Genomic DNA, 12,026 nt, shown 5'->3' with positions numbered 1-12,026 from the left:
CATATTTCTAGGGCTTTTACAGAGCATTGATTTGTCTAGGATATGAAAATTAAATAGCCAGTGTTTGACTTGTGAAGCAATTATCTTGATGATGATTGTTTACCTGACAAATAAGAATAAGTTAGAAAAATTAAACTCGTAGGTTTATAGGAGGTTACTAGGCTAACGGCCCTAGAGCCTTTACAAGCCTAGCCATATTTATTCCAAGTTGCCCTAATTGTCAGTGGTTAGGTGAGTGAAGTTCTCAGAGGTAAGGGTCTATGGCAGTTAATACCAATTTCCTGTGTCTAGGAGGGACATGGGCACCATCCCAGGAGTGAATTTGCAGTCACCCATCCATTGATTTTTCTCTATTTAAAAAAAAAAAAGGATAACCAAGCAGCTAAGAGCTAGAGACTATATAGGATAGCAGAAAAAGGCATAGGGAAGTATTTATACACTGAACTGGGTAATACACATCAATTGGCTCCCAGTATGAACATCTGGACGTAGACAATGCTGGAGTGCACAGTGCTTGAGATAGGCATAAAGCCAACCTCAAGTAATATCTGTGATGCTGCAGTTGGTGATAACAGCATGCAGTCTGAGGTGATGAAGCATCCCTTGTCTGAAGGGAAAAAAAAGATTTATTTTGCTAGTTTTATTTTATTTTTGTGCTGCACACTGTAAGACTTATAAATATGTTTACAAAACAGGTGGTAAGTTTAATCTGAAATTGAAAATGGAGTAGGAAGCCAGTGTTTTGGATTTTTTACCAAGTGTTACTTAAAAAAAATGTTTACCATCGAATCAGATCACACTATTGCATGTCCAAGAAGTAGGACAAGATACTGAAGCTGTGTAGCAAATTTGAATATTAATTAATAATCTTTTCCAGAAACCAGTATAATCTGTTTGCAGTACTTAAAGTACTTTAGTTAAAGGTTTATTTTAAAGTTAAAAAAGGTGGTTTGCAGCTTATTTTTGCATTAGAGAGCAGATATGAAAGTCGTAATTCATGTTTTTGTGTTTTATTTGTTTATTTTATTTTATTTGTTTATTATTTGGTAACAAGGTAGATGTGAAATAAATTTTATTTATCAGATTGTTCTGTTCCTTTTTCTGCCTTAGTATATTGAATCTCCGGATGTTGAAAAGGAAGTGAAGAGACTGCTGAGTACAGATTTAGAAGCGGTCAGTGTCCGTATCCTTTCAGAACACAAGTGATTACAGTAAGCAAAATAACTGTAAGGCTTTAATACCGGGAAGAGTTAAAGAAAGAGTGGTGGCATCTTATGTGAGCTGTTGACTCTAGCTGTGTGTCTGACTGAAATATGAAGTGCCTTTAAAGGGCAGCACTCAGAAGGTGACATCTGAAAGTTAAAGTAAGAAGCATCTTCTTTGAAAAAAAAAAAAAAATGCTTTATTGTGTGTGTATGTCTGTGTGTGTGTGTGTGTGTGTGTGTGTGTGTGTGTGTGTGTGTGTGTGTGTGTGTGTGTCTTGCTCATCTGACTGGAGTTCATGACCTGGATCTAGATAGTTGTTGAAGTTGAAGGTGGGAATAGGACATCTTGGGGTAGTGCATGATACTGCATGTACGACAACACGAATGAACAATAGAATTACAAAGTGTATATTATGGTAGTCTGATGTAATATAGTTGAAATTAGTGCTATGCAGATTTTGGATTGCTATGAAATTCAGTACCTGTGATTTATTGTTTTGTTAATATGCTGTCAAAGTTCATTTAACAAGGAAGTTGTATTCATTGTAGTTTTAGAACAATAAGGATTTATGGTATCAGAATAGTGGGATTATCATTGGCTGATTTATAGTGTGCTGAATGAGAAGAGTCCAGTTAGAAAAAAAATCTGATAACCACAGTTAGTATCTGTTTTTCATAGCTAAATAATATATTTGAGTAAACCACTTATTTCAAAATATTTATTACATAAGCTGCTCTTTTGCATTATGTTTTGAATATGCAGTTTTATGTACAGTTTTAGAAAGGAGCAAAAAGTAACTTACTAGCTGTAACCTGCAACTTTGTAAATGTGGAGTAGTAAAACACGAAGGCTGTCTTGAATTGGTGGCTCATGCCTCACAGCAAGACGTCGCGTTCGAGTCTCAGCTAGAGCGTCTTCTGTGTGGAGGCATGCGTGAATGGGCGTGCCTTCGTTGAAGGTTGTGCGTCAGGGCTGGTAACTCGGCACGTAAAAATCCACTACCAAACATTAGCGGACCGGAGTTCCGCTGTGGCGACCCCTAACTGGGATAAGCCAAAAGACACAACAACAACAACATTGGTATGTGTTATTTATGGGTATCTTCTGCCACCTGGAGTCTTCTCATGGTAGGTATTAGAAGTGAGATTTCAGTATATACTAAGCTTGCATCTAAACTTGTTAACCTTCTTTAAGGCCTCAGGTAAATGTAATCAATTTAAAGAGAATGGCTGATTAGTTGCATTGATTTTACTATGACTTTATTTAACTGTAATGTTGAGTTATGTAGGCTTGGTATTGGTTAATATGGATGACTTGACTTTTTATCTATATATAATGCCATAATGTGCAAATACTATATGAATGTCATATATTTCATTCAATTTGCAATGTAAAAGTGTTGTGTTGTACATAGTATGAGCTATTGTCATTATATAAACAATGTAAACATTGTACGTTACTTTGCTATGCAGTTAAGCAAACCTTGTAGTTGGACTAGTCTGTATATTGCTGTTGATATTTTTCATGCTTTGTTAGTTGCTTCCTTATTGCTCGGGTAATGGGTGAAGATGGTCTTTCATGTAGCCCATCTGCCCTGTAAACAAACAAACCATATGACTGTGGTGAAACTGTAGTAGGTCAGCAAGTACTTTGAGTAAGCATTGGAACTGAGGGAAAACAGCAAGGAGAGTTGGGGCTTATCTTAAACAAATTAGATTTATTGGAAAAGAAATTTTCAGATAGCTTTGTCCATCCAGATGAATAGCTTATTACATATGTTGTAAGGTTGAGTGCATGAGTAACCACCAGCAAGTACCTGGGCTCCTACCAGGAGCCTTGAAAATGTTCTGCTGTTATATTTGAGTTAGAGTCCATGGTTAAATTTTGATGATTGCTTTGGATTTTGCAGTGTTTGTTTCGTAGAGAAAATTAGCAAGTGAAAGTTAGTAGTGATAATGTGTATGAACACTGAAAGAGTAAGATTAGTGAAAAAATAATGTGCTAGGCCAGGAGTGTACTTGAGCAGAGGTACTTTGATCTTGGTAGGGCTAACAGATACAAATGCAGGTTAGCATGCTATACCATTTATAGTTGTGTGCAACTTTCTGAAGCCATTATTTCCATGTTCATGCATCCTTGTTTTTCTGGAAGCCAATATTTCCGTGTTCATGCATCCTTGTTTTTCTGGAAGCCAGTATTTCCATGTTCACGTATCCTTGTTCATTGCTTTTGATGTTACTCTGTGCATACTCCATCCAGTAAAGAACAAAATGGTGGCATTCAGAAGGTAGGCAACTAAATGGAATAGTGAGATTCATCAAGTAATATATTGACATTTGCAAAGGAAGTTTTGCTAGCTTTTGCTTCAGATACAGTGTGAAGTTTAGATAGCAGTAAAATGTGCCTAGTACTCACTGGTACAGTCACAAGTTTAGTTTCCAGTAAACAGGAGTTACAAGTTTTAGACTGCTGAATGATACATGTCTTGATTTGGTGGAAGTAACTGTAGACAGGTCATGTGCATTTTCTTGTATATAGAGGCTGGCCTAAAGTAAAATTGTACTTGCATGGATTGTGAACTTCTGCTAGCAGCAGAAACTCCAGGGTCACATTGTGTTAACGGGGTGACATTACATTTTATTCAGTGTGCAAGATGCTAAGGGGCTGAACTCTGCACATCACACTAAACTGCAGTCTGTTTTTATACAGATAGCCTTCTACATTTTAAGGTACCATGTGCAGAAGAAATCTTGCACAGAATTAAACAGTGCATCATTGTGTAATAAATTAAGGTAATAGCAGACTTAATGTGGGTTGTGTGGAGAAAAACACATCAATAAAATGACATTTCTGTTGTATTAAAGCATAGCTTTAAAAAATGATTTGTTAAAGGGATTGCATTCCTTAGGTAGCACATCAAGTAATGGAAGTCTACAGATGTTAAGTTGTCAATCTCGCCTTCATTCTTGCTTGATGGGTTCGGAGCCGATCCCTCGGCTCCGACTCGGCACTTGCTAAGCTCGAGAGTCACTTTTACCAGCTCGAGGCAGCCCCATATCCCATGATGCAAGGCGGTAAGTACCCAGATCTCGTTTGCCGCTTCGCTTATGAGGTCCTCCTTTTACCAGCTCCTGGTAAGTGATTCACTTCTTTGATATTTAAGCCCCTTTTTTCCTAAAAACCCTTAATTTTTAGTTTTAAGTTAATTATATAGATTTTCTGACAGAAAATCCCTGTCTCTACTAATTTTTTTTAGTCAAACTTTACCCATCCCATCCCCCCCCTGTTAGGCTGTGTGTGTGTGTGTTTTTCTAGTAATACCTTTTCGGTATTTTATTTAATTTAATTCTTTGACTGGTGTGTGTGTGTGTTGTGAAACACCATGTCAAAGGAGAGGGTCTCAGGCTTTAAGAAGTGTGACTCGTGCTGTCAGAAGATGTCTCTGACAGGCGGTCACACTTCTTGCCTGTATTGCCTGGGGCCTCTTCACCTGCAGGACTCCTGTGCTATTTGTCATTCCTTCAGCCAGAGAGTCCTGCAGGAAAGACGAAACAAGCTGATACTTAGGGGCCTTCTTAAGCCGGAGGGCTCTCCGGCTAAGTCGGCTCCATCTAAATCAGCCAAATCTTCCAAGGCCCAGGCTTCTGTGTCTAAGCCTGCGGCCTCGGCTCCGACTTCGTTCTGAGTCGAGATCGGCTCGGCTGGAGCCGATTCTGGCTTAAGCCTTCGGCACCGATGGCTATCGGTGCCGATTCTGCATCGACCACCGTGTCGGCTCCGATCGATTCCGACCACCATGTGGCACAGGCATCGGTGTCTGCTCCGATCGGCTCCGACACCGTTACTTTTGTGGCTGTATCGGCTCCGGCTGGAGCCGATGCGTGAGCTTCCTGTCGGCTCCGATAAGTCTTCGGCTCCGACAGGATCTATAGTATCGGTTCCGGTGGCTCATTCCAGGAAGAGGTCGAGGTCTCCTTCCTTGGAGCCGATACTTTCGGCTCCGGCTTCACCTCTCCTTTCGGAACGGAGCCATCGGAGCCGATCTTCAAGGTCATCCAGACTTTCAGACCATGACCTAGAGAGAGTGATCAGCAGATTACTTCAAGTCACAGGTACTGGCCCAAATGTTACATAGTCCGTCTCAACAGACGACTGTTGGTCCACACCCCGTTACAGTTCCTCCTTCAACTCTACCCCAGAGTTTGGAGTTGGAGTCTTCGGGAATGGTTACTGCTACGGCTGGAGGACAGATACCCCCTTCTGTTCCTTCAGCCTCTACTCTTATCTCCTCTTCGAGACCTTCCTTAGAGGGATTCGGTGGTCGGGCTTCCATGGTCTCCTCCGAGGGAGTGGCATCGGACCCTTGTCCGAACCCACTCTTCCCTTGGAGCCTCGGCCTTGGTGAGCTCGGCTCCGACATCTGCCTCGGAGACTTCCCTTCGGTGGTCCCTGGAGTTCCTAGTTCTTGAACGGGTTCTCTCGGACCTGCCTGGGAGGAGCATTCGAGGTGATGAAGAGTGTGCTGGCCACTGGTATCAGTCAGCAGTCTGTTCCGTAGCTCCTCCCTCTATAGTGCCTGTTGACATCTCTGCCACTTCTCTTGCTACAGGACCCAGAGATCCTCCGCCTCAGGTTTCCCCATTGGGAATTTCCCCTCTTCCGAGGATTCTCCTGATGTTTCTGGAGATCCTCCTAGGAAGAGGACTTGTAAGAGGAAACATGTAGACTCCCCGAGTCTGTCACTCGGATACTGACTTTGATGAGTCAGAGGGATCCCCTAGATCCCCTCTGAGGATGTCTCCTTCTCAGACATCCTAGAACTCCTTAAACAGAGGAAACTGGCCCACCAACAATCCCTCTGAGGATGAGTCAGTATACCTAGAGGCGTTTGGATCTCGGCCCTCCACCTCCTGGGTGTCTCCACCTTCGACCCCCTTATGCAAGTTATTGCCCGAAGGCGTGGGCAGCTCCTGACTCTGTAGAGCCAGTCCCTAGGAGGCCTTCAAAATTTATCACTGCCCCAGGTGACAAGCAATTCCTCACTAAGGGTGTCCCGCTGATGCCATGGTGGTGGCTGCTGCCACCAAGAAGGAACTGCAGATCCTTCCGCACGTCCATCCTCCTAATAAGGACTCTAGGACCATGGATAGATGCAGTGGCGGATGTTTTCCTCAGCGACCTTTGCTATGCTCGCTGAATTACCTATGTCACTTCACCAGACTCCAGAGGGATATCCTTAAGGAGCTGGGTGAAGTAGTACAGGATCCTACAGCTGCAGGAGCTCAAGAAAAGATTGCTTCGCAGCTAGGAACCCTTAATTCCATTGCAAACTCCTCCATGCGGCTAATATCATATGCTGCTGATGGAGCGAGTAGAACCGCAGGTACAGGTGTGGCTCTTAGACGCCAAGCCTGGATGCGGCTATGTGACTTGCAGATCCCTTCAAGGCCCTTCACAAATTCTCCCTTTGATGGGTCAGCTTTGTTTGGCCCTCAGGTGAAGGAAACTTTGACCAGGTGCGAGCAGGACGGCAAGACTCTTTCTGCTGTAGGAGTCCGTTTTCCACCTTCTAGACCTTATCCCAAAGGACAGAAGGGTGGAAAATGTGGTTCCGTAAATCCCAAGGAGTCACGCCGGATTCACGTGGTCAGTTTACCCCTAGAGGCAGAGGGGTAACAACAACAGGCGCCGCTCTAGAGACAGAGGGGTCCAAAACCAGGGAAACAGAGAGCCTCTCTCTGACAAGCCCTTTCAGCATCCCTGAGATGTTGCCCGGCTGTCCCTCCTTGGAGGCAGTCGGGAAGATTATCACTGTACCCAGAAGCCTGGCATTCCCTCACTCAAGACAGATGGGTACAGTCGATCATATCCAAGGGTTACATAATTCCTTTCGAGGAAAGTCCTTTCCCTCAAATTCCCTTCCAGATGTACCACCGGTCTAAGGGAAATTGCAGCGTTAGAAGTCTCAAAACTACTGCAAAAAGAGCCATTCAGCCAGTTACAACAGACCATTCAGAGCCGGAATCTACTCAAGGTTCTTTTGGTCCCCAAAAGACGGGAGACTGGAGACCAATATTGGATCTCAGCAGACTCAACAAGTCTGTGAGGAAGACAAGATTCGAATGGTCACTCTTCAGTCAATTCTGCCCTTCTTACAGAAGGACAACTGGATGTGCTCAATAGATCTTCAGGATGCGTACTATCACATCAAAATTCACAGATGCTCCAGGAGATTTCTCCGCTTTCGGCTGGGGTCCAGTCATTTCCAGTTCAGAGCCCTGCCCTTTGGTCTCACTACAGCCCCAGAGTGTTCACCAAATGCATGGCAGTGGTCACGGCTCACCTGAGACGTCAAGGAATCCAGGTGTTTCCGTATCTCGACGACTGGCTCCTGTCAGCCACCACCAGGCATCAGCTTATACAAGCCAGGGATTACACAATAAATCTTTGTTCTCATTTGGGCATCTCGATCAACTTGAAAAGTCATCCTTATCGCCCTGCCAGTCTATTACCTTCATAGGCAAACTTAAACACTGTTCGGATGTCAGCTACCCTTACAGATCAAAGAGTTTCAGACATTCAGAGTCATGTCAGGATCATTCTGGCCAACAAGAAAGTACAGGCCAGAATGGTTCTAAAGGTATTAGGTCTCATGGCTGCGGCCATTACTCTTCTTCCTGGCTCGATTCTACATGCGCCTTCTTCAGTGGATGCTGTTCACACAATGGTCATACCAACAACTTCCAATCGTCACCAGATTCTGGTGACACAGACATGCAAAGAGCATCTTGCTTGGTGGATCACATCTCCTCAGGTTCACCAAGGCAGGTACTTTGTACCCCCATCCCCGATAGCCACTGTCACCACGGATGCCTCTCTGATCGGGTGGGGGGGGTCATTATCAGGGCAGGATGGTTCATGGGGCGTGGCAGCCGTTCGAGTACCATCTGCACATAAATGTCCTGGAGATGAGAGCAGTGCTTTTAACGTTGCAAGCCCTCAACGACTTTCTTCCCGTAGGGACAATTGCAGTCCACACAGACAACATGTCTGTAGTTTGGTATATCAACAAACAGGGCGGAACCAAGTCCTACCCCTTGTGTCGAGCGCTCAGACTATGGCAATGGGCGATCTCCTCTCATCGGTTTCTGGTAGCAACGCATATCCCTGGGAAAACCAACATTGTAGCGGACAGATTGAGCAGAGCTATTCTCATGCCTCACGAGTGGTCTCTCAAGCAATCTATAGCGGAGGAGATTTTTCTGGAATGGGGTCGTCCATGCTGCGATCTTTTAGCTACTCCCCAAAACAGCAAATGTCCAGACTTCTTCTGCCTCTTCCCTCTATCAGGCCATCCCCCCAGAGACGCTCTGACCCAGGATTGGCCCCAGGGACTTCTTTATGCCTTCCCTCCATTTCCTCTGATCCCTCAGGTTATCCAGAAAGCTACCGTTTTGAGAGCCAAATTGATTCTCATTGCCCCTTACTGGCCTCGACAAGTTTGGTTCCCGTTCCTCCATCATCACCTTTTGGTACAGCCGTGGCATCTGGACCCAGTGCCAGATCTACTGATTCACCAATCGGGTCAGCTGCACCGGTCAATCTCTTCTCTCAACCTCACAACATGGTTGCTCCACTTCCTTCCTTAGCCAGGCTTCCTTTGATCTCTAACCCAGTTAGAGACATCATAGTAGCTTCACTAAAATCCTCTACCAGGAGGATTTATACAAGCAAATGGAAAAGTTTCTCTTATTGGGCTAAGGCCAAGAATATTGATCCTTTTACTGCCCCTGTTCAGGCAGTCCTGGACTTCTTAGCAGAGATTTTTCATGCAGGCTCCTCTTCTTCCATTGGCTGCTATTTCCAATTTTCATGTCGGGATAGCAGATCATAATATTATGTCCCATAGGCTCTGCAGGGCCTTCTTGAAAGGAATTTTCCTACTAAAGCCTCCAATCAGGAATCCTCCTCCTCAGTGGGATCTAAATTTAGTGCTGATATCCTTGATTCTTCCCCCCTTCGAGCCAGCTGTTTCTTGTTCCCTGAAATATCTTTCTTGGAAAACTTTATTCCTAGTGGCTATTACATCGGCCAGGAGGGTGTCTGAACTTCATGCTCTTTCGGTTCGACCCCCCTATTTGTTTTTTCACAAAGGCAGAGTATCTTTGAGAACTAACCCAACCTTTTTGCCTAAGGTCGCTTCAAAGAACAGTTTGAATCAATCCATTGATCTCCCTGTATTTTTCCCTAACTATTCAGATAGAGCTGAACAAAAGCTACATTATCTTGATGTCCACCGTCAACTTAGATATTATTTGGACAGAACAAAAAAATTTAGAAAATCTGATCAACTTTTTGTTTCCTATGCGGATAATAAAAAAGGCCTTCCTGTTTCTAAAGTGACCTTGTCCAGATGGCTTTCTTCGGTCATCTCTGAAATTTATCTGCTCAGGGGAAAACAGCTGTGCTCAAAACCTAAAGCACATTCAACTAGGAGCTTAGCTACTTCTACAGCTTTTCAAGCTAGACTTCCTTTAGACACTATTTGTGCAGCGCCACTTGGGCCACTCCTCACACTTTTGTTTCCCATTACAAATTGGACTTGGCCTCCAGGGACAGAGCCAGTTTTGGCTCTACAGTCCTCAAGAGTTTGTTCCATTGAGCCACCCAGTATAGAGGTGCTAGGACGGTCCCATCAAGCAAGAATGAAGGCGAGATTGACAACTTAACATCAAGAAGTTATGTACCTACCATAACGTTCCATGTTAGTTGTCTTCTCGCCTTCTTTCTTGACCCTCCCTCCTTTCCCCTGGCCTGGACAGACCTTGTTATAAGAAACTGTTATGCTGAAGACCATTCAGACCTGGTCCTTCTTCCATCTGTAAGTTTTCTTTCTTCCTTTGGGAAGTATTTTATGCTTGGTGCTATTGCCCTTTGTCATCAAACGAGATCTGGGTACTTACCGCCTTGCATCATGGGATATGGGGCTGCCTCGAGCTGGTAAAAGTGACTCTCGAGCTTAGCAAGTGCCGAGTCGGAGCCGAGGATCGGCTCCGAACCCATCAAGCAAGAAAGAAGGCGAGAGAAGACAACTAACATGGAACGTTATGGTAGGTACATAACTTCTTATTAATTGCCATGGATAACATCTTTATATGAAGGTCAGTTGAGTGTGTGTTGCATTTTTTATTTAATGATGCAGGAAGAGAAGGATGGATTTCACTTGTTGGATGGCAAGCAGAGGTCACATTGCACTTAATTACCACTCTGCTTTACTGAGCAGTGCATTGAAGTAAGGAAGAAGCAACAGTAGCATTTAAAGATGCTTTCACTTGCAAGAGGTACTCAGAGATTGTTCTAGCATTAGAAGCTTGTGTTGTACTGATACTTAAAACCTAATGAGTTATTGAATAAGAAGCCATTGCACCAGCTGCATATCAAAAAGGTGATGTGCTTTTTGTAGCATTTCTACCCTTTAAGTTTTGCAGACTGGAGTATTGTTATACAAGTTAGGGGGCATCACACTACACCCAAGGACAACTTTTGTATCTTTAAAAATAGAAATTGGTCATTTTGATGCTTCACATGGTGTAATCAGTTCACAGTTAATGTCATTAGAAAACCATTCATCTTTGATTCCAGAGAAATGAAACTGCATTGTAAGTGATTGTAGTGCTTACTTGCAAATGCTCTGAAGTTGAGATGGTAACAAAAGTTGGGCCTGATCTTTTTTTTTTTTTTTTTTTTTTGCTTTTAGCTTCATAGCTTAGTAGTAGGCTAACTGCTCTTGTGGCCCATTTTGAGCCTAGCCAATTACCCCAAGTGAGAATCAAACCCTGCACCTTGTGTCTGTAAGGTAAACACCTTAACCACTACGCTAACCTACCCCCCTTAAATTGTGAAGACACTTAGGTTCATAGATTATTACTAAGCTATCTGCCCTTGCGAGCTATTTTAAACCTAGCCAATTATCCCCTGTGAGACTGAAACCCTGCACCTTGTGTTTGCAAGGCAAACACCTTAACCATTAGTCCACCCTCCCAACCAAGTTATTAAGAATCATTTATAATGGATAGACAATGCATTAATGTGACTGTAGGTTGAGATTTGGCTATAGAAATTAACATTCTGACTTTGGACGCCTTCTGTAGTGGATAGTGTTTTTGCTTTTCTCCTTTTTTCTCTCTACCTCTGCAAAATTCTGAATTTTTTCCAGCCGTCCCTCTCCGAGGCATGCTGACATCTGGCCAGTGTATGAAATAGGTTCATTGGTAGATACTAGGCTAATGACCACTGGGGCCTTTATAAGCCCAAATCTATCCCAAAAGTTATTGTGCTTTAATTATTGTAAGGGGTGTATGTTAGTTAGGACATTATTTAATGGCTACCTTTGTCTATCAGAGACATAGGTGTCATACCAGTGGTGAATTTCTGATTTTCGATCTACTGGTTGAGGTTGCACTTGAATATGGTTAGGAAAGGGCTATGCTTCACATGGATGGGAAGCCTGTTCCAGCGATTGTGGATTCTGTGAGATACATGCCTGTCCCTCCAACATGTCCTATTTAAGTCACAAGCAAAGTTTAATTCCTTAGATCTAGTAGTTCTGCTCCTGTTAGTTTTGTGAATATGCAGAAAGTCCATCAGAGTGGGATCCAAGGATGCCTTGTATGCCTGGCATAAATTGCCTCTCTGCAGTCTATCGGAAGTGGAGTACAGAGATAGGGCATTCAGGCGATCTACATAGGACATGCTGTTTACATCCTGTAGTCTTTTTGTGAGGAACCATTGTGGATGTTCCAGTTTTTGTGTGTGCCTAG

At 43.5% G+C, this 12,026-nt stretch overlaps 1 protein-coding gene across 1 annotated transcript in view; it reads left to right on the top strand.

The window, feature by feature from the left end:
• The window catches only part of TAF7L (TATA-box binding protein associated factor 7 like), a 594,912-nt gene that overhangs the window by 64,936 nt on the left and 517,950 nt on the right, over positions 1-12,026 (top strand). The window contains exons 6-7 of the mRNA XM_044057271.1: positions 1,111-1,202; positions 2,743-2,761. Of these exons, the coding sequence (XP_043913206.1) occupies positions 1,111-1,202; positions 2,743-2,761 (111 nt within the window). The remainder of the gene's footprint in view (positions 1-1,110; positions 1,203-2,742; positions 2,762-12,026) is intronic.

This window comes from Protopterus annectens, chromosome 15.part0 (genome assembly GCF_019279795.1).
Source record: "Protopterus annectens isolate FY-2018-M chromosome 15.part0, PAN1.0, whole genome shotgun sequence".
NCBI lineage: Eukaryota > Metazoa > Chordata > Ceratodontiformes > Protopteridae > Protopterus > Protopterus annectens.
The sequence above is the reverse complement of the archived record's forward strand: the minus strand, read 5'-3'. Positions and strand labels throughout refer to the sequence as shown.